The following is a 24,785-nucleotide window of genomic DNA, read 5'->3' on the forward strand; positions in this document are numbered from 1 at the left end:
GTGCAAACTGCTTGAGCAATTTTGTAACAGTTGCATAGATATCAGTGCTGCTGTAGGGCAGGGGTAGTCTAACAGAAAAATCCCTGCAATCCACAGTTAGAAAATAAGCATTCAGAGTGCTTGGATCCCAGAGTAGTTCCCCATCTTGCAAACAGTTATGGTCTTTCTTACATGCGAGCTGCACCAGACACGGGGAGGGGGAATTTAAAGTAGATCTTCAGACTACTGGACCAAGTACGATCCAGGTAAATAATGGCTTCTAGAGAAGAATGGGAGCCAGGCTCCCTTCATGACTGCTTTTATTTTGTCCTCTCTGATTGGCTTACGCATGAGGGTGCTCTAGACCTCTGGTTACAGGGCCTAATGGCTAAAATGCATGGAGGGGAAAAAAGACCAAGAATAAAATCTTAAAGCCTTGACTGCACTCCACATGACCCATGCTTAACCAGCAGCAGGGGTTCTGGAATGATTTAGGGAGAGGACTGAAGTAAACAGATGATGCCAGCTCACCCACTGTGGGGGGAAGGGATGTTCTGGCTTTCTGAATTGGGGACACCTGCAGGACTGCAGGTGTATTATCCACAGCAATGAACTTAGCATGCCTGTGCTACATAGTAGTGGGTCTCTAAGTCAGGAGGTTGCTCATGCCTGGTAATGTGCATACACTTCTTACGCAGCAGTTGCGGTAACTGCACGCTGCAGATGGGACTGGGGACAGGATCAACAGAATGCACTATTTAACACTTGCTGTTGTCCCCAGTAGGGAAAATGTCTTGTAGAGCTCTTGGCCCAAGGAAGGAATGGATGGGTCAACTAGGTGCAGAAAGGGGATGCTGCTGGGCAGATCCTCTGCCTCCCCCTCATAAAAAACTTATAAATATATAAAAAAAATAGCTTGTCAACTTATTCTCTCAAATAATGTTTTACAACTTATGGTCCTCTGTGCTGATTCCTAGATTTGCCTTTGTGTTATCTAAACTAGTCATTAGCATTAGTTTCAAACAATGATACTAGTTCTAACTACACTTGTAACTAGAAAAAAAAAAACTTGAAAGGCTATTCTATTTGTTCAGCACCCTATCCATAACAAGTTTTGATATAATATTAGTGAAACTGATTCATATAGCTATCTTGATTCTTAGGTGTATTTGATTTTTTTAAGAACTAAAGTTTTGAATAAACATGATTTATTATGGTAAAGAAGACGCCTTCAATGAGTTTGCAAATGCCTATTTGTTACTGATTTTTTTAACTTCTATATTTGCAGAGTCCTAACATATTATCTGATGTGTTTTATCAGGACATTTCTTTAAATTATTTGCAGGAATAAAGTGAGGTGATGTAATTAAATGTTGGAAGTAGCCTTCTAAATAAACAAATACTCTATAAATACATAAATAAATCTCATTATGTAAAGTTTCCAACAACACACAGCTGAGGCACATTTAGAATGCTATGTGTATTATATATGGAGTTATTAATCAAGTTGTTAATGTGCAGGCAAAATGTGACTCAAGAGCTAAATATAAGTATCTAAAGGCAACTGTATCTGGACTAACAGAATCATGGTACCTGAAGTACTAAGCATCACCCAAGACTCCTTACTATAGGGGGTGGGTTTGGACACAAGGTGCAGGGTTTTATTCTAACCTTGGGATCTTGGCTATGCTTAAAATGTCCCTTCAGGGCACTTAGCCTGGTACTCACTTATGAACCTATAAACCTATAGCAGCACAGCAGCTGATCACAAAAACATAGCATGCACAAAGTCAAGGGGAACTATGACCCTGCACTTCCAAATGTGATGCTTTTTTCCCAGTCCATCTCCCAAATTTCAGTAACCATTTCCAAGGGCACACAATCAGAACTCAAGGATTCTGCCCACTCTCCATTGCCAGAGTCTTACAAGTAGCCTCCAACTACATTATTCACTGTGTATGTCCCCATAACTGACCTAGCCACTTAGTTCAGAATTTATGAGGCAGTCATGGAATCTGGCATTTAATGCCTTCATTATTATGAATGTACCTATCTGAATACATCTACATCTCCAAGTATTTCACCTTCTTGTCTTACTCATGATTCACTGTCTTTTCTCTGTCTTTATAACAAGTAAATTCCAAAACCCTCCCCAAATAACCGTACTACTTCTATACATACACTTCCATTTCCTGTTTCCTACTTTCATATCTATATTTAATTTTTAGCCCCATTCCCATCTTTCTCCCTCACATACTTCTCTGCAGTAAATCCATTTTTAATCACAACCCTTCCTAATAGTACCTATCTATGCCACATTGTATCTTTTTCTTTTCCAAAATAAATCCTAATGTATTCTTATTTGATTACATCATTATAATCTAGCATTTAATACCATTCCAGAGAAGATACCAGGACAACCTACCCCTCTTCTTTTACAGAAAATACTTCTCTCTTTACTTCTCCTCTTCCAGCTCTCAGAATCCACCATCACTGATGCTCCTGCTGTCCCGCAACTTCCTGTTTCCTTCTTCATTGCTACTAACCCACTACCTGAAATCTATAAAATACAGATTCCTGTCCTTAATTATGCTACTCTTCAGCTTATTATCTACACTTATCCTCCTACTGTGCCATCTTTTTTCCTACCATGACTCAATAATATCTCACAGCATCTCTCCTACTCTGTCCCAACCACCTATCCATATTTCCTCTTTATACTCTCCATACAATGCACCAAACCTATTTAATATTGCCCCTCACCTTTGATCTAAATATAGGCTGATTAATTGCACTTCAGCTCAAATAAAAACAAAATTAAGTGCAAGAATCCTCTCCAAAAAACAAGTATGCATAATTCCCCAATATACTAAAATCCTTCTAGGAGGAGATACACACACTAATCCTGGCCCCACCTGTCACAATGAACACAAAGATAATTCTCTCCTACACACTTCTGTAACCAACAAGAGCCACTCCCCAACCCTGATAATCTATTTTTTGTTGCAATAAATCTTGGAAGTAAAAGAAATAAAACTGCTGAACTACATGCCTGGATTACCCAACATAAGCCTGATATTCCTGCTGTAACTGAAACTTGATTTAAACCTAGCACAAATGACTCCACAAAGTTATACCTCTTGGCTATGATATCATCCATAATGATCATATAAAGAGGAAAGGTGGGTGTATTGCCTTAATATTTCCCAGTATTTACCACATTTCCCCTTAGAGCAAACCAATGCCAAAATTAAGTACAGCAGAGCTTCTTATTGCTTTCCTCAAAATAAACAATTCTAAACAAATATGTATTATTGTCCTTTACATCCCTCCTGGTGACAATACAGCTATAGTAGAAGATATCCTGCATTGGATATCCATAACATTTCCACAAAAAACATTACTAGGTGATGTGAATGTCAATTGGTTGGACATAAACTCTAACTCTCCTACATCTAGCATGAATTTATGTGGTTTCACACAACTAATTTATAGCCTCACACATTATAGCAAGACATAACGCTCTCTATTAGACTGGATCCTGGTAACAGACCCTAGTAAATACTCACCACAGGTACAATGCCAGACTCTGTCAGTGATCATCTCCCAGTCTATATAACCAGACATCTCACACATTTAGTTAAACATCATATTTATAAAACAGCATGTAACCTTTCCAAGTTTAACCCAGAAATGTTCATTGCTACACTATCATCTATTAACTGGGACTTCCTGAAAACCCTCCCCTTAGATGATGCTGTAATTGAATTCAATATAGTTTTTCTAAATATCCTAAATAGCCTTGCATTTCCTTGAAGGAAGAGACTGAAAACAAATAATGCAATTTGGCTATCCAAAAAGAGTAGAATGCTAATGCAGGATAGAAGAAAAGCATGGAAAGAATGGCAAAAATATAAAACACCACAATATCCTGAAACCATCAGAGTGCTTTGTAATCATACTAATATAAAATAAATGAAGAAAAAAACTATACTATAATAACCTTCATAATAATACTAAAAAACACAACCCTAAAAAAATGTGGGCATCCATTAAAGAAATCTTACATCACAGCCAAAAATTCAACCTAAACCCTGATAACTCACCACTCAAACCTGAAATACAGTTCACCTCTTATTTTATAGATAGCATAGAATCTCTAACCAAGGATTCTTCACCATCTAATCCCAACCCTGCCCAACAGCCACATATCACCACAACCACTTTTACCTTCAAACCTGTGCCCACATCCTATATAAAACTACTCTTAAACAAACTTAAACCATGCTCTTCTTCACCTTCCAAGTGAGTATCTAAAAATAGCAACCAATAGCATTGCTTATCCTGTCTCAATCCTTATAAATAGATCAATCCAGGAATCCCACATTCCCTGTCTCCGGAAAAAGTCACAGATTATCCCTCTGCACAAATGAGGAAATTCAACATACATTAAAAACTTTAGACCTATGGCAATCTTATCTCCCCTCCCCAAAATAATTGAAAAATGTATTCAAAGCAATTGGTAGACTATATCCTGCAGGAAGGACTCCTATCCCCTACACAACATGTCTTCCATCCTTCCCATAGTACTAGTACTGTCCTTTTAACCTATATAGATACTAGCAAAAAGCTAGAGATAATGGCAAACTTGTCTCTTCCTTATTTCTAGACTTGTCTAAAACCTTGACACAGTTTGTCATAGCAAACTTCTACTTCAAATGTCCTCACTAGGTCTCCCTCAGCCCTCTCTCTCAGCCCACCCTTCTGTGGTTTAAACCTATCTGTCCGAACAGGTGTCAGTCAATAAAATGGCACTCCACACTCTCTCCTTACCTCCCAGTCACCACTGGTGTACCATAAGGCTTTGTCCTTGGTCGCCTCGTCTTTAACATTTTTGCTAACACTCTCTATACTTCCACACCAGGCCACCCTAATACAATACACAGATGATTCTACTCTCATTTACACATCTGACAACATGGTACATCTCCCAAAAATTTCTCTGGGAGCTTCAACAGGCACTAAAATATGGCTTTGTAACTCACAACTCATGCTCAACTCCAAAAAGACCAAACTACTACCTTTTTCCCCAAATCCCTCTCTCATGAAAAAACAAAATTTAAAGTCCTCTCTTGATAATACGACTACTGAAGTCACTTATCACAGCTAAGTATTAGAGTTGATAGTGGATGATAATCTTACATTCAACCTGCATATACAAAATTGCATAAAAAAACTCATCAAAAAATAGATATGCTTTACAGAGCCAAAAACGTTCTCACAGACGTAACTAAAACTACACTTGCCACTACTTATCTCCTCCCCACTCTTCTTTATGGTGCTCCCATCCTTGCTAAGCTCCAGGCTTCACAAAAACTAAAACCTGAGCAATGCTATCACAAGCTGGTAAATTTGCAGCACATACCCCTTTCAGAACTCACCACTGTATAGCGCAGAAAAGCCTAAATTGGTTAGAACTGCCACATCAGCTAACATATACACAACTTTTTACCACCTATAAAATGACCTGTCATCCATCTGCATGTCCAGCACTAAAAAACATTCACATGACTCTGTTCCCAGTTGATTGTTGCAATCCAGTGACCAAAACCTCCTGTCTACAGACCTAGCAAATATGCTGATGATTGTCTGCACTTGTACAAGGTTGCTAAGTCCTGGAACTTCTTACCTGTATCCTTTAGGTCTATACCCTCCCTCCCATCTTTCAAAACCACTCTGAAAGACTTCCTAGCTAAAATATGGCTTTGTTTTTGCTCAAAACCAAGATAAACTGCATCCCTAAATGTGAACAAGACAAGTACCTTTTCATTCTTTATACCTCCTTATTCTCTCTTTTTCACTTACTTTGTTACTAATTTCTAATTGTCTTCCTTGACTTTATCTCTAAATTACCATAAGCCTGTTTTTCCCTCATTTCATATTCCAGTTCCTCTTTGTATTAGACTAACTTACCTTTAATTTCTCTACAAACTGTCTAAAATTTCTCTAAATATTAAATGTTTATCATATACCTTGTATCGATTCTTAACCAATGTTTTTATATTATGTCTAATTTATTATAATTATTTACACTGTAGACGTTTTTGTTTTATTTTTGGAGACTGTAACATGTCGGAACTTCCAGGTAATCAATTTTCAATAAATGCAATAAATAAATAAACGGTAAGCCATTCACCTTTCTATACCCTTTCTTCAGTACAGAACATCTGGTCCTACTTCACTGTCAGACTGTATTGAGCTGTTAGCATATTGCATTACCAAGGTTTTATTGTAGTTTACCTTTCCACTTGAATGTAGATACCTTAGTATCCTAATGAACTGAGGATAACATGACTTGGACACACTTTTCACTGAAAAGATAATTAATTTATGTGACCCAGTTCTATACTGAGTTAAATTGCATTAGAGTTCCTGTGTGATACTATCAGCCAGAGTCTTGTTTTCAAATATAAAATCACACACCATCAGTATAAAGATATATTTGAAAGTTGATGCTTCAGAAACATAGAAGATCTTGGACTGTCTTTTATCAGTTTTACAGTAAACATGCTGCTGATTGTCTTAGACTGTTGCAGTACACCAGATAAATAACTAGATAACAATACAGATTCATTGCAAATAGGGTTTGTCCAAAAGGAACATTTTGACTGTCAGGGTCAAAAGTTGTGTTGGTAATATCATAAATGCTTACTTGGAAAAATGCAAGAATTTTTACTGATGAATTTATTACATAATGTAAATGCATTTGTGTGTGTATCAGGAGAAAAAAAGATGAAACATAACATTTTTTCTGAATGTTCTTATATCCTTTCCCCTGCATGATTGACTTTCCACAAAAGTAAACACACATAATAACATATTTAGCCTGTTAAATGATCATGAAAGATGTAATTCATTTATTTTGGAATTGATTGTGTTTTTACCAGTTTGTCATATTTCCTCTACTGCCTAGCTATATATACTTGGCTTCTCACTATTTCATGTCTCTCCTTAGATTGGTTTATAGGTTCATAGGTGTTTACTAGACTAATGACCACAAGGGCCTTTTTAAGCCTAGCCATGCATCCCAAATCTATGACAAGTTCTGATACCCTTGATAAGTGTAAGCAGAGACTTGGAAGATGAAACATTTACAAGCAGGGGCCTGGGAGATGAACCATTTATAGCTTGCCTGTGTCTATTAGAGACATAGGTGCCAAACCAGGGATGAATTTCTTGTTCTGCATCCAATTGTGCAAGTCACACTTCAGTTGGGTTAGGGAGGAACTCTGCTTCACATAGATGGGGAGCCTGTTACAAAGAAGAGGTAGTCTCCGGGATACATACCTGTCTCTCCAGAAGGTCCTATTTATATCACAGGCAAGGTTTAAGTCTTTAGAGCGGTAATTCTGCTGCTGTTTGTTTTGTGGATAAACAGGAGGGCCATCAGAGTGGGGTCTGACAATGCCTTGTCTGCCAGGCATAGATCTTCCATCAGCAGCCTGTAGGAGACAGAATAAAGGGATAGGGTCTTGAGATGGTCTGCTTAGGATGTGTTACTTATGTCCTGTATTCTTTTAGTGAGGAACCTCTGTGGACATTCCAGTTGTTGGATATGCCTAGTTAGATACATAACAGTGGAAGCATTGTACTCAATGATAGGTGTGATGAATGCTATATACAGTGGAACAATGACTTCCCTGGACCTAGATGGCATACCTTTGTTTATAAGCTGCACAACACAGAAAGATTTCCTCACTACTGCAGACACGTGATGATCAAAGGCTAGATTATTTTATATGTGTGTCCCCAAGTCCCTGATTACTGGGTCAACTCTTTGGGGTGTGTTGTCAATATGATAGTTACCTGGAGTGGATGACTGTCCAAAGGATACTATTATGTATTACTATATCTCATGATTTTCTTTTAGCCATGTAATTTACATTGGATGTGTTGTATCAACGGCAGCACCAAGTATCGAAACAAGCTGCATACTTTAATGAGCCAAGGAACATAGCTTTGATATTAATTTAGATAACTATAGTAGCAGTAACTGGGTGCCATTACTTCTGTAACAGAAGAATTCTGCTATCAAAAAAAAAAGACTGACTGATTATTCAACAGTGGTACAATAATGGATATCTTGCATGAAATTATGTTCCTAATAGATTCCGTACTCGAGCACTGTATATACAGAATGCATCAATATATGTAAATATATGTGATGCCCCTGCACTGGCCCAGTAATCAACGAGCCTGAATTCTCACCACTGGCAACAATGAGGGACATACACAATGGGATGATGATAAGTACACACACAGTAAAGTACAATTTCCCTTAAGAGCACACAGAGATCACAGTCAGTCTGGGGCTGGTTTCTCCCTCTTTCTCCAGATCACCAGTAAGACTCCCCACTGGCACAGCTATAAGGTTAAGATCTCAGCTGAGGGGTCAAGCCAAGACCTCCAGCACCCTCTGGGTCGAACCAGTGCTTCGTGTCCCTGCCCAAGTAGCTGGCACACACACACTTTGAGATTTCATTTATATACAAACAGAGACACACCTAGGAAAGGCTGGCACATGTTTACTAGCTATGCCCCCTTATGCCTAGCCTATAAGGTAGTTATCACTGCCACCAACCCCTCCTTATCAGCTACTAGAAGCCCCTTACAAAGGGTGACCAATCCTACTGTGTAATGTTACTATTATCCAAATGGTAAGTGTGACCAAGACTTGCAAGGCTATTTAGGAGTGGCCTGTACAGTGTCACTAAATACATATGCAAGTACTCTCAGAGCTTAAATAGGTCTCACAAATATCAGCCACAAAGATAGGTTTAAATATATTTAATAATAAATAATAAAATAATTAGACAATACTCAAACAATGCTGTAACCGCAGAGTTCAGAATCACAGGAAATATTTTAAAACAACATTGCAGGACAGTCTCAAATAAATACAGAAAACATCTAAACTAATCTTTACTATATTCCTATCTATATCTAAAAGATACTATGCCCTAAATAACTTACTTACAGAGCAAGGGAAATGCAGATAAGTGGAGGTTCTTGCTAGGTCCAAGTCAAAGCACAAAATGCCTAGTCTCTCTCTGAGAGAGTTCTTAAATTAATATTAGACATTATTACTGGATTAGCCTGGATGACATCACTCTTTGTCACCTGACTTCAGGTCCCAGGCTAAACAGATACTAACAAAATTTTAACATCTGTGTGTGAGAAGTACATATCTCTCAGAAGTTTGCAGAACTTGGAAGTCGTAAAAAAATATAAAACACTTTTACATTTGAAACCTAGTAATTACTTTATTTTCAGACAATAAAAAAACTTCTAGCTCTAGACATCCCATCTCCTTGCTGCATTAACTAACTTTTATAGCACATCATGGGCGTTCAAAAGACATGCGTAAATGGGAGTGCCTTCGATGAAGGTTGAACGTCGAGCTGGCACCTCAGCGTTTGTAAAAATCTACTGCCAATCATTAGCGGACCAGAGTTCCATTGTGGCGACCCCTAACCGGGAAAAGCCGAAAGACAAACAACATAAAGCACTTAATTTCAACTTATTTTCTTGAAGTTTTGTATGTTAATCTTCTATGTTCCAGCAGGGTATGCTGTGGTTACATTCTTGAAGCTCAGTACATATTCACAAATGACAATAGTACAGTTCTGTATAAATCATATCAGTATTCAAAAATGACATAGAATTATTTACAAAATTCCAGATAGCTGGGCTGGCAGTGTCACAATATCATTTTTCTTTTATTTTACTTTATTTGTGTTACATTTAAGACAAAATTGTTGAAATATTATAGAAGCAATTGTTTATAGCTCACCGTTCACACTAGTAAATTATGGCTGAATGGATAACAGTGGTGTTAGAATATTTAACTGTTTCAGAAAGACCTTTGCTGATACTCAAATGTAATTTAATCCTAGGTGCCTTCTTAATCCCATATACCTTGATGGCTGTTTTTGGAGGTGTACCCCTCTTCTACATGGAGCTTGCTTTGGGCCAGTTTCACAGAACAGGAGCTATATCCATTTGGAAACATATATGCCCAATATTTAAAGGTAAGCAAATAAAATACATATTGTTAAATATAATAATATTTTAATTTGAATTAAACAGAACTGTCCTGGGGTGGTTTAGCTGTAGCAGAGATGGCAGACTAAATATTCCAATTTAGTAAATATGTAATTTTCAACCCTGGATTAAAAACTAACCAAACTGGTGGAATGCTGCAGAAGTCGATGGACACTGACTCAGGTCTTTCAAACATTCTTGGAAACAATGAGAAATTAAAAAAAAATATCTGTGAAGTCTAGGTATTTAATAGAAGATTGAAAGTGAGCAAGTTCAAATGAGGAAGTAGAGGCAACCAGATGGACACAAGAGTCTCACAAACTACTGAGCAAAAGGCTGGGAGAGGAAGTGACACAATGGGGGGAATGAAAATAAAAAAGCAACAATGACAGATAAGATGGAAAGGCAAAAAATGTTTGCATGGAAGAAGTGGAAACATAAGCGCCTGCATTCCTAGGTCGTAGTCGGAGTGAAGAATTACAAAGGGTTCTTGCCAACTTACTGAGAAGCAATATACTTTCTCATAATACATCACTCTTAATAGCTCTTATGGTGTATACTTTACACATGGCAATGTCATTTTTTCTGTATTGCCTTCAGAGCCATATACAGTATACCAAGTACAGCCTTACTACAACAACAATGTCTTTCACCTACTCCCGTTAGGGGTTGCCACAGTGGAACACTGGGCCACAGATTGATTGGCAGTGGAGTTTTTACAGTGTTGAGTTGCCAGCCCAGCACCCAATCTTCACAGAAGGCACACACACACACACACACACACACACACACACACACACACACACACACACACACACACACACACACACACACACACACACACACCTACCTGCATGTCTTTAAAATTCACTCAGTCGCAAGAAGGCCATGCAGACTCCCCACAGAAGGTGGTCCAACCAAGAATCGAACCAGAGAACCTATTGCTGTGACAACACTAACTGCTGCATCACAGCAGCCAACAGCCTTACTAATGTCCTTTTTTGGCTTTGTCACTGCACCTTAACTTTATATGCCATGACTCAGGTTTATTTATTTCTGCATTTATTTATATTTGTTTACTAGGGTAGTGCACTGCACAACATTGACCAATTTCAGAGTCAGCCAGGGTGAAATACAAAACATTTCACAAACAAAAAATACAGAAATGTATACATTGTAGTGGGCAAGCAGTGGTGACTATAACCCTAGGATAATTTTCCTCCACTCTTCTGCTTATCATGGCATCACTAAGCATACATCATGCACCTTTTCAAATTAATTCACAGTTGCCATCTTACTACCCATCCAATAAGCCAGCAGAGGAATCTCTGAAAACTAACCCCTTCTAAGTCTGGTCATCAAAATGGTGAGAATATCATTAACTCACAAGGCGATTTTGCTTTTTAACTGAAATGCGATTTCTGATAACTGTCTACTAAAGAAGACCAGTTCCAGTACTTACCACTGGGACACTACACTACTTAATGATGTTTCACATTTTGCTTCTAACTGCCTCCTTCTGTTTCAGATCACACAGCTGCTTTCTCATACATGTCTCCATTTTTTTGGCTCCCAGTCCTTTAAATGCCCTGTTAGCATCCTGTAGGGTAGAGTGTTAAAGATGTAATGTCCTGGTGATACGTTTGGTTCTCCTCAATGAGTCTGAAGAATCTCTTAACTCGATCCTTCATACGTGCTTGCTCTAAGCATATCCCATTGGCTAAAGTATAAAATTAGATGCCTGTTTTGTGGCATCATCTTAGCCTTTTTTCTAATCATCTCTCCTACTTCTTTGCCCTTCTATGCACCTTCTTTTCTATGAACACTTTCTACCCTTGCTATGTAGAAATATAGTTGCTTACCACAAAGGGGAACATTGTCCAGTTGCTCTGGTTCTAACTTCCAAAACAAAACATATTGAGATCACTTTTAATCTCAGAGCAAAGCTTAGCTACTTAAGTAGAGTAGAAATGCTGTATGTGTGTGCGCGCACATGTGTGCATGTGCATGGACATATGTGTATGTGTGTATGTGTGTGTGTGTGTGTGTGTGTGTGTGTGTGTGTGTGTGTGTATGTGAGAGACCTCCACAATGACTCCATATCATCTATTTTTGACTAGAATGCTCCAGTGATGAAGTTAGGTCACAAAGGAAATGCGGCAAAGGCACAGGGTTGATGTCAACTGTTTAGACATTATCAAAGCATTCAATAACTGTCCTCAGGAACAACATTAAAAGACAGAAGCAATAAGAATCAGTGAGCTACATAACAGGAATACAGTGAAATGAGTGACAAAAAGGGGTTCAGGCACCTAGACAGTGAGACATTTCCCTGTGGTACATGTCGTTGGGGACACGTGGCTGAAGTGACATTCAGCTGCAGAGAAATATGGCTGTTTGCAAATTCCCTGTTGAAAAAAAGAAGAATGTGTTGCCATGCTCACAACTTCAATAACCAAATGCATAGGGGGAAACCAATGTCCATGGTCCCCAAGGGCACATGAGACAGCAGGCAATATGGCAGTCATCAGCATGTCAGTGGTAGTAAAAATACAGTGCACAATGAGCAGTGTCTTTATAAGTGATGTGCACGGACCACAACCTCCTTCACAATGTCTAGGGAACATTACCTAAAATGCATACTGGAGCACAGATGTGACTACAGTAACCTGTAGGATTTCTTCCATGCTGAAGCACACTTCTACATGTTGTAGTTACATAAGCATGTACTGTACACTGATCACAACACTCATTACCTCTTCTATCTCCATGCATTTGGTTATTAAAGCTGTGGGCATGGCAATGTGTGCCTCTCTTTGCCTACATGGGATTTGCAAACAGCCATATTTCTCTGTAGCAGAATGTCACTTCAGCCATGTGTCTCCATCCAAATGTACCACAGGGAAATGTCTCTCTGCCTAGGTGTCTGAACCTGACAAAAAGATTGCATATGTTGTACCAGCAGAGTGTCAGATCTTAGAGTCAAACCAATTATTAGGGGCATGCTACAGGGCAGAATTAGATCCAGTCCTTTTAAAGATCTTCCCTTATGTTACAATGCACAAATTAAGGAATACAAATTCAGGAATATTTTTATAAGAAGTTGCTACTGCTATCAGAACTCTATAGGCAGTATGCTGTAGGGAACGTTATAACATGCAGAGGTACCAGACAACTGGAAAATAGGATAGAGGATATGTTAGGAGTGGGAATGAAACTTGAAGCATTTCTAAGCAATGAAGCCAGCTGTATAATTTAGGCATGTAGGAGAGACTATCCTAAATCCCATGACATTTTTATATATTTATGGGTTTATACATAACTGTTCTATATTTTACCCTATAATATGCAGTGGCTAGAGTAACATAAAAAGTACCAACATTATTATCGTGTTATTTAATTTAAATATTTCCAATGACAAGCCTACTGAGCTACAGTCATTTTGTTCCTGTAGGTGACATTTGAAAAACATCTTGTAGAAAAAAATATTAACTGATGTAATGCAAGAAAACAAGCAAAGCATGTCTGCAAAATGGATATGTCAGATTCACAACTGCAAAGCTCTTTGTATGTGGAGTATAATTAGCTTTATTTTTATTAATGTTATTAGAAATTATTCTTATTCTTTAGTACCAAATAGGACTTGGCCAGTGGTTGCCCTTCCCAAAACTCCATCAGCATAGTTGTTCCTTCCAAAAGTGACAGACATGTCCCTCCTGGGCAGAAGCCTTTCAGCCCCTTAAAGCTATTCTTGGAGGGTTTTATAAGCCCATTAGTTCCCAAATAGTGCTGGGTGAAAGGAGAGAACTTCCATCATGCTACAAAATAATAGGTTTTGATCTGTGAGGTGATTATACAGAGGCATTACCAAGAGGTTCACAAGGGGAATTCTTTTACCACATTGTAGGATATTTCATTGTCTTTGAAATGTATTCTCATGTTTGTTTTCTTATATGTGTGACTTCATCAGAACAGTTAAAATGCAAAATTTCAGGCTTAAATAACTAATAATTTGAATTCATTGGTCTGGCAGTTACCAAATCATGTTGCAAACATGCCAAATCTCATGAATAATGAATAATGAAACAAATATGCATATAGATCCAGCATTAAACGTGTTTACCATTACAATATATATGTGAAAAAACACATTTTTTAAAATATATATATATTTTTCTGTATAAATTATGATACAAAAATACAAAAAAATAAATATTAACATTGTTATAAAAAAATATATTTTTTATTTTTGCTCCATATTAAAAATTACTTCATGACCAGATGGCCGTTATACTAGATCTGCCTTCTCTTTCAAAACAGGCATAATTGAAAGATGTTCATTAATGCCAATTATGCGTTTTGAAAGAGAAGGCAGATCTAGTATAACACAACGGCCATCTGGTCATGAAGTAATTTTTAATATGGAGCAAAAATAAAAAATATATATTTTTTATAACAATGTTAATATTTATTTTTTGTATTTGTGTATCATAATTTATACAGAAAAATATATATATATTTCTAAAAAAAATTGTTTTTTCACATAGATATTGTAATGGTAAACACGTTTAATGCTGGATCTATATGCATATTTGTTTCATTATTCATTATTCATAAGATTTGGAATGTTTGCAACATGATTTGGTAACTGCCAGACCAATGAATTCAAATTATTAGTTATTTAAGCTTGAAATTTTACATTTTAACTGTTCTGATGAAGTCATACTGTTTGATGAAAGCGCTTAACTAATTGTGGATTAATAAATTTTATCTGTGGACTCGCAACGTTGTGCTACTATTCTTTATTGGTTACATTTCAGCACTTCTACACCAACTGGTTGGACTTTGTTTTCTTATATGGTTTACATATTTTATTCCCTACTCTAGCTTGGGTGTAATGTAACTTAAGATGATTTTATCATTTCTGATTTCCTTGAATTTATAAACACTTTTATAAAGTATATCATTTCATAACTGTCAGCAACTAATTGGTTAATTAATTAGAGAACCTGAAAGCTGGATTTACACATATACCCAGGTCCTTAAATGAATCTACAGTTTCCATCACTGTGTGTTCTATTAAATATTCTCCCTTCCGTCTGTGTCTCCCAAACTTCATATGCCTAGGTTTTGATGTATTTATCATTTATCAGCATATTATTCTCCTGTGCCCTGATGATCAATGTAATCTTTTCTTTCTGCAGACATGCCCTATGTCTAACATATGTAGTCAGTTTACCCATTTTCAATTCATCTGCATACAGACTGTTGAACACCTCAGCTGAAAAAGATAGATCTTAAAGATACAACCTAAACATGCATTGGCCTAGGACAGAGCCCTGTATAACACCCTGACAGTAACCTAGAATTTCACCTCTCCAATTTCTGTATCATACTTGCCATGTCCTGTTTGTCCTGATATGTCAAGGAAAACAAAACCAAAGCCATGCAGCTATCGGTCTTTTCAAGATTACATCAATACCTAGTTGTTCTAATGTATTGATTTGTGTTTTGTGTATAACCCAGTCAAAGGCTGAAATTAAGTCTATATAAATTACACCACAGCACAATTTTTCATTTATTGCTGTTATTATTATAGAACATCTAGTAGTTAAATATCTGCTTTCAACATATGCATTCTGATATATGGTTTCAAGTCCCATCTTTTCCAATTCTATCAATAATTTATCCAAAATAGCCCTCTGCATTATTTTTCCACAACAAAAAAGTAAAATTATGAGTCTATATGTCTCTGAGTTTGTCCTATTTCCTTTTCCCTTTCTGATGTTACTTGGATGTTAGTAGAACATTTATCATTCTCTTTGTGGAGCCAAACTGTTTTGTATAACAGTTTGTAAATATATGTACAATCTATTGCATTTGAGAATAAATTTTAGAATCTACACTTGGTTTATCAATTTGTATATATCTTTACTCCTACCATATCTTATGTATCTATAAAATGGCTTCCTGTTATGCTCAGTATTCCTATCTAAAATTTCTTCATATTTTTATTGATCTTGCCTTGAACTATGTTTAAATTGTCTATCCTGTTTATTTCAGTGTTGAAAGTTATAATTCAGCCTCATTTCCATTTCTTATATTTTTTATCTCTTATCTTAATTATCTTGTTCTTATTGAAATATATCCTTCGGGCCTCGTGTGCCTAGATACTGATGCTAAGCTATATATATATATATATATATATATATATATATATATATATATAGATACTTGTATATATACATATATTTATATATATATATAGATACTTATATATATGTATATATCTATCTATATATATATATATATATATATATATATATATATATATATTGCATTTAATCATGTTCCCTTTCACAACTTGACAACTTCCTTCTACAGTTTTTCCACTGATGGATCACTCCAATTATTTTTACATAGTGAGTGTTTTGCTTTCATATAGTCTGTTATTAATCTTCTATGCACTGTTTTAGATTTCAGTTTGGCAGAGTTATGTAGCAGTTATTTAAATTTTATAACTCTATGATCACTGCACATCGATGGTGGTAAAACTTAACATGAAGTAACAGTCATTTCCTTATGTTCTGCTCCCTGTTTTTTTGATAATCTGCAGCAATTATTGTTTCTGAACATATACTGTAAAGAATGTTGCTGAATCAATATCATTCCAGTCTTTTTTCGGGAAAATTTAAGTACCCAATCACTGTTAATTTTCCCTCCTGCATTTCATGCAGGAAATGTATGACTTTGTCTTGGTCACCAGCACTTAACTTTGGTGGTCTATACACTCAAGCAATTATCTGCCCCAAGATTGTCTTTATTGACAAAGTTACACAATCAGCAATATTGATGTAATCCTCAAACATGCAATACTCTCAGGTCTCATAACAATCTTTAATCCCTGTCATAATACCTTCACCTGATTTTTTGTTAGAATGTCTGTTACATTAAAAACATTTAGAATCTGACAGGACTGGTTTCCGGACATTGTTATTAACCACGTTTCACAAACAATATCAAGATCAGTCTGTGGGAATGTAGTAAATTTCCCAATAAAAAGAAAAAAAAACGTTATTACTTATGTTCCTAACACTAACAACCATCTCAGATTCATCAATCGTGGCTAGCTGTGAACTGTTATAACAAACTATACCAACAGCTGAAAAGGATAAATGTAGGTGTCCCTTTTTACTTACTAATGCTAACCTGGTGATGGGTCTTTTTGAAATATAATGTATTTACAACAGCAATTTAGTTCATCAACACGCTACAGTTTATTTTGTTATGTTGATTTATTTATTTTTTCTGCAAAAGAAGCACCCATATTCTCCTTGGATTTATAGAGTCTTTATATTCTCATAAACTTTGCTTCATTTTGGTTGTTATTTTGCTTCTGAGGAAGATATTCATCTGGATATAAAAAGATGGTCACAAAATTGAATGAAACAGTAAACAAATGATATGATACACAGTGTGCTACAACAGTGTACCTTTATGATATAGTTAACATCGACTACACTCGCTCATATTACTCCACAGTGGTGAGTGGAAGACGGCAAGAAAAGCTTGTAGCCAAAGATCTGACTTATTAATTGAGGCTCAGAATATTGGCAAGATGCCAGTTAAAGAGGTTATAACATAAATGATATATTTAAGACATAAACTATGGTATCCATTACAACATAACAACAAGTTTGGAGTTCTGATGGTAGACTTTATAACAGTGGAGACTTTTTTAAGAAGATATTTTGCAGTTCAGTATGCCATGTCAATTTTGTAACTTAATGTGTTATCTAGTCCTATCACCAACATTGTAAAAAACTTGGCAAATACTACTTACTTACTGACACTTTATTACAAGATACATATTTTGCACCATTTATGTCCTACAGTAGGAGTAGAAGCCTAGCTACTTTTCTAGTGTTGTTATGTATAAAAGTTTATTTTGATTATCCCTGTAATAGCTGCTTGGTGCAGCGGTTAGCATTGTTGCCTCACAGCAAGAGGTTCTCCCATTCGATTCTGGGCTGGAGCACCTTCTGTGTGGAGTCTGCATGTCCTCCTCGCAGTCGAGTGATGTTAAAGACATGCAGGTAGGTGCGAGCGTGAATAGCCATGCCTTTGTTGAAGGTTGGGCATTGGGCTGGCAACTTGGCACTGTAAAATCCACTGCCAATCATGAACAGACCAGAGTTCCACTGTGGCGACCCCTAACCGGGAAAAGCCGAAAGACCTAAGATCATCTTATGTCTGTTACAGGGGCTTTTTTCCTGTCATCCTTGTAATATGATCTATGTCTTGACATGATCCTGCAATATATTTTATACTGGTGACACTACCAGGATATTCAAGCTCAGGCTCAGCAGCAAGCTAAGATCATTAAATTCAGCATTACATTCAATTCAATTCAACTCACTACTTATCACCACAACACATTCCTGACAACCACTTTTCATCTCACCACAAACCCACCATACCTCACCATCTCTCCTACATTGTCAATATTACTAGCCTCCAATATTTTCCACTTAAAATAATACCTACTAAAGATAGTGACTATAATCCTCAGTTATTCAACAATGAGCTTATCATATGATTGAAATTACTTACCAGCATTGCCTCTAGGCTACTCCGTAGTGTTGACATCCACCCAAACCCTGGACCATTCTCAGATAACACCAACCCTCCTAGTCACTCTAGTCTCAACACCCCTACACATCCAGTCCTAAATGGAAAAAAATCAGACCTATTGCTAATGAACATTAATATTAGAAGTATAGCCAACAAATTTGACATCCTCCATGCCACTCTAGCTACAGACTTCCCAGACATAGTAATAATCACTGAAACATGGCTAAAACCAGGTATAAAAGATGATAAAATACTACCCCCAGGTTACTTCATACTATGGGTGGATAGAGTCAACAAAAGAGGAGGTGGAGTTGCTATCCTTTTTAAAGACCATCTCACTTTAACTTTCCTTGACTGCAAAACCCCACAACTCAACATTGCCAAAATCATCTATACTACACTAACTATAACTTCAAGAAAAACACTTAATATAGTTGGCTGCTATATCCCACATGGAAATAATGTCCCAGTTATAGAATATCTGTTGCACTGCGTAAGTAGTACCCTTAGTCAGGAGACATTCATACTGGGTGATTTTAATTTAGAATTGCTTGCATGTGATACAGATCACTCCATCCAGCACATAAACTTGCATGGTTTTACACAAACTATTCAAGAACCTACTCAAATAGATAAAGCTAATAAAAAACAATCTGCCTTGGATTGGATATTATTAAATGACTCCTCTCGCTCATTCCAATCAGGTTGCCTTCCTGATGGTCTGAGTGACCACCTACCCACATTTCTTATACGACAACACATATTCCCACCAAAACCTACTATGTTTAAACAACTCAGAAAAAAAACATAACTTTAATCTTGACAACTTCCTAGCTGACCTTCAAAGATGCAATTGGACTCCAATCAATACCTTGACCTTGATGATGCAGTGAACCACTTTAATAAATCCATTTTAGATATATTAAATGCACATGCCCCTCTTAGAACCATCAGAGTAAAATCAAACTATGCCCCCTGGTTAAGCAGAGACACCAGGGCCATTCTGAAAACTGGAGATAAATCCAGGGAACTATGGTATAAGACTAAAACAGTAGTTTCTAAACAACAGTATCAGGAACTTAGAAATACGGCACAAAAATAAATAAATAAAACAGTATAAAATAAATTTCTATAACATTCAAAACACATATAAAAAAAACTCAAAAACTCTGGTCTGCTATAAACTCAATCCTTCACCCAGGAAAATCTACTACACTGACCCCAAACATCCACAACAATTCCGATAGTATAGCTACTATTTTTAACAAACATTTTACTGAATCTAAAATTGCCCTTTCCAAGCAGCAAACCCCTACTCCTGATACCAAACCAGCCAAGTCTACAACCAGCAATGCCTCATTCCCTTTCTCCCCAGTTAAAACAGCCACTGTAAAAAAAAAATACTCCAGAAACAAAAACCTACTACACTTGCCATAGGTAACTTACCCAGTGAATACCTCAACATTGCAGCTGAATTTATAGCCTTCCCAATATCAATCCTTATAAATAGACCCATTCTCAAAAACAAGGTTCCTGAACTGTGGAAAATCTCCCATGTAATTCCACTTCATAAAGGGGGACCTTCCACAGAACTGACAAACTATCAGCCAGTTGCTATTCTTTCACCTCTTTCTAAGCTACTCGAAAGGTGTATTCATCTCCAGATCATGAAATTCTTTCTACAAATAACCTTCTCTCAAACACTCAGCATGGGTTTCACTCATCGTGTAGTACCACTACACCTCTCTTATCCTTCACTAATACTGTAAACCATCACAGGAATAACAACAACTTTGTATCTATCATCTCTCTAGACCTATCAAAAGCTTTAGATATGGTCTCCCATTCCAAACTAATAGATGTACTAACTGAACCATCCTTCTCACCATGTGCCACAGCTTGGTTTAATAACTATTTATATGACCATCAACAATGTGTTCTATGGCAAGGTGACCCATCTCCATGCCTTCCTTTATTCATTGGTGTCCCCCAAGTATCTATCTCAGGCCCTCTTCTTTTCTCCCTCTTTACTAATATTCTACACACAGCTACTCCACATGGTTCTATAATACAGTATGCAGATGATTCAACACTTATCTGTGCTGCCACTTCTCTATCAGCCCTTCTTTCTCAAATACAGGAATCTTTCACTTCTGTTGAAACATGGTTAGCCAATGCCCATCTAATCCTGAACCCAAACAAAACTAAATTATTACTCTTCCAACCTAACAAATCATCTATCTCATGCCCACCATTTAACATAATAGCTAAAGGCAATACTATCATCTCCCTGACAATCCATACAAAGCTTCTTGGAGTAGAAATAGACAATAACCTAAAATTTGGCTTACATGTCTCCCTAACAATAAAAAAGTCCATAAAAAACTTGGAAGTCTATATAGGCACAAAAGGTTCCTGACCAAAGTGGCCAAAATTGCATTAGCACAAACCCATTTGCTCTCCACTCTAATATATGCCTCTCCAATTTTAACTGTTCTTAGGAAAACCAACTTATCTAAGCTATAAGCATGTTATAACAAAAATTGCTAAGTTTGCATCTGACTGCCCATATAGAACACATCATTGTACAGCTTTAAGGATACTAGACTGGCTTGAACTTCCCAACATTATTCTTTACAACTAACTCTCTCTAACTCACAAAATTGTAACACAACCAACCAGAATCCCTGCACGACAAAATCTCATCCTTCCTTACAGTTCCAGCAGACCACTTTGCTCTAATAATAAGAATGTACTCACCATTTCTAAGTCCAACAACACTGCAGGAGACTCTTTATTTTCCAACTATATATCTTGTACATGGAACTCACATCCTAATTCCATTCTCTCAATCTCACCTACTAACCACCTTAAACCATCACTTAAAGCTTATCTAAAAAATAAGTGGCTATGTTCCTGTACTAACCCCTTGTGAATGCTCTGATACATCACAGTATATCCCAACCATATCCAACTTCTTCCTTGGTGTTTAATCTTTTATTCCTACCTACCTGTCTTAACCTTATATCTTGACATGTCACACTTTACAAATAGTACTAGCTACATTAAAAGCCTAGGTTTTGTTGTCATGATGTAACAAATTTGTATTTTCTTATGTATACTACATTTTGTTTACTTTATACTTTATTGATTATTGTAATTCGTGCATTAAAATTTACTGTTACTCATGGAGTGTTTCTCGACGGGCCTCCCCTGAAAAAGGACATGTGTCCATTCGGACTTTCACATTAAACAAATATTTAATTAAATAATTAATTAATTAATTAATTAATTAATTAAAAGCAAATCTCACAACTGTCCAAAACAAATTTTGTTACAGTCAAGTTTCTGGATACTTCATGAAATTTCAAATTGTATGCTTAAAAAGTGCAGTACTAGAAGAGAAAAAATAAAATGAATGAGAAATCGGTGGCAAATCTGTACAAAAATGTTGCTTGGCTAGAGATTTTTCTTAGATCTTTGTATACTGAGTTGTTTAAATAAGGATACAATCTGTTATTCCAGGCAGTTGTTTTATATTCCCTTTTGAGGCTTAGGCAAGGTGCCAGGGGGAGATAGTTTTATTTTTGAAAAAGTAAGTTTCTTTCATGTTATTTGTCATGCCCTGGGATTCAGAAAACTCCACGTAGGTTCATGTGAAGCTTGCACAGAGTTTACAAGTGTGCAAGGTAATGAGCAGAGAACAGCAGCGCTCATTGCACATTCATGCTGCGCACCATGTTTAAACTTAAATAATAATGGTTTTGTGGCTGGCAACAGTGTTGCAGTCAGGAAACCGCGTAAATCAACATGCATAGCAATCCTGTTTAAGTCAGAGCACAGAAGGTCCACAGTTTTGTACAGAATGCCACAAGGATCACCAGGGCTTAACAGATAATAGTTTTCATAGATCTCAGTCTCTTAATGCAAGATATTTGGACAAAGCCCAACATAATGGGGGGAAATGACCCAGAAATAGGGACAGATTTAACATATTCTCTTTAGAAATGTGCTAGAATAACAAGGGGTTTGTGTTAAGATATTTTTCTGAAAGATTTGAAGTCTGAAACTTAAATGTATGTAATTATTGAGTTACATCAAGCCTGAGATCATCCCAGTGATATAGCAGAAAACAGCAAATTTGATAAGGAACATACCAAAATATATATAAGGCAAAAATCTGGGCATTCTGTGAAAACCTGGACAGTTGAGAGGTATGATAGTTATGTATATGGCCCAAACACAGTACAGGAAGGTGTATATAGTGCAGAATATTGTGAAATCCCAAACCTGGTATTCTGTACTGAAGTTGTGTAAATGATCTGTAAGGGTACATGGACTGCCATGTAAAATAAACACTCAGGGGAAGTGTGTGTATAGAATAGGGACACACAGATGACTTGTAGGACTGAACACAGGGAAAGAGGACAGGTGAAAAAACCTAATGTACAGCAGATGAGAGCATGTCAATGGTAGACAGTTGTAGCAGCAACACCAATCACATATCAATATGCTACAGTAGGGACTGCACAAGGAAATGTGTATTATGTGACTGTCACACAAGGTGAAATACCAATGGGAAAGATGTCTGTGTGGGACAAGCATCCTTACATGAACAATGCAGAGGACATCTATCAGGGATGTTATATACAACTGGGTAGGGTGCATATTGCCTGAATACAAATGTAACCTCAGCAGAGGTCTCCAGCAAGTTGTCCATGAGGTAAAGGCTCATGGACAACATTAAAAGAAGCACGCAGTCATGGATAATATCAGAATAAAACCACCAGTAATCCCATGTCACTGACATAACATATGTGATTTAGAGTGCTCAGAGATGATTCTGCACAAACACACTTGTACAACTATTATGACATGTCCACACTCTATGAGGGTTATCACACACACTGTTCTAGCACCATAACATCTGCTGTAGGTGTTAGGAGGGACATTGTTATTCCTGTATGCGACATTATGATCAATACAGGCTAGTTCACTGGTGTGTATGACATATTCATGACAATCCATGCTGCCAGGAAAGTTACCCATGCCATTAATGATGTCAAACAGGTATGTGTGTATTATGTGCATCACCGGAATAGGTACCACACATGCATCTGGTGTAGCAATGTGATGGGGGTTCTGCACCATCACAAAGAAATGTTTATGCAACAAAAAGAATACCTAGGTATGGCCAATAAGATGTGTGACAACTCACTGTGACAAAGCTGGTACACTTCAGTTGCACATCACTGCAAGTTGTGTAGGGAGAAATATGAAGAAGGCTGCATTGTACTCAGTTATTGGTGTGATGAAGTTGTGTTACATACAAGGGAGTAGTCAGCACTGTGACCACATGCTGGTGAATGTTCCACTTTCCATCTACCCAGGACACAGGTCACATATCTATTGGTCTGATTATAGGGTGTGATGTCTATATTATACATGGGTTGTGTATTTGTTTTCCTGACATAATAAATCCCAACCATTTTTTCATGGCATTGCAGGTGTTGTCATGGCTGTGGCAACAATCTTTGGTGTGTGCTGATACTGTCTGCATTATACTAATAGCACAGCTGAAGTCAATGTTTGGCCACAATCTGTAGTCCTTCAGACAGTTCTTTGGACACAGGATGTGTATGTTATCTGTGATGTCTGTCACTTAAATAATGGACAGGAAAGGGCCTAGCAGACAGCCCTGATGTACAGGCCTGCTCATTGGACCTGAGATATAGGTCACTTTACACATATCAACATATTTGGACGCCACATATGAGATACAGTAGACTACCCACTTGGTGATATAGCTGTATATGGCCACATCTGACAGTACTGTGTGAATACCACAATGTGGATTTGTGTCAAATACCCTGGGGTTGTTAAGTTCAAAAGGATGATAGTGTTGTCATCGTGGATGTCCTTGATGACCTCTTTGAGGACATCTAACAGATGTAACAGACATGATGTGACATTAACAACTCACACAGGTCTGTTGCACACTGCTGGGATATCACTAGTGTCTATTTAGAAAAGGTCCATGATGACACGTAGGTCTATCTCACAGATGA

General features: G+C 37.0%; 1 protein-coding gene across 1 annotated transcript in view; it reads left to right on the plus strand.

Annotated features, from left to right (window-relative positions):
- LOC122800267 (sodium-dependent serotonin transporter-like) overlaps window positions 1–24,785 on the plus strand; it is a 333,197-nt gene that overhangs the window by 117,949 nt on the left and 190,463 nt on the right. Inside the window, exon 2 of the mRNA XM_044069756.1 lies at window positions 9,936–10,070. Within this exon, the coding sequence (XP_043925691.1) occupies window positions 9,936–10,070 (135 nt within the window). The remainder of the gene's footprint in view (window positions 1–9,935; window positions 10,071–24,785) is intronic.

The sequence above is a fragment of the Protopterus annectens genome, chromosome 4.part0 (genome assembly GCF_019279795.1).
Source record: "Protopterus annectens isolate FY-2018-M chromosome 4.part0, PAN1.0, whole genome shotgun sequence".
NCBI lineage: Eukaryota > Metazoa > Chordata > Ceratodontiformes > Protopteridae > Protopterus > Protopterus annectens.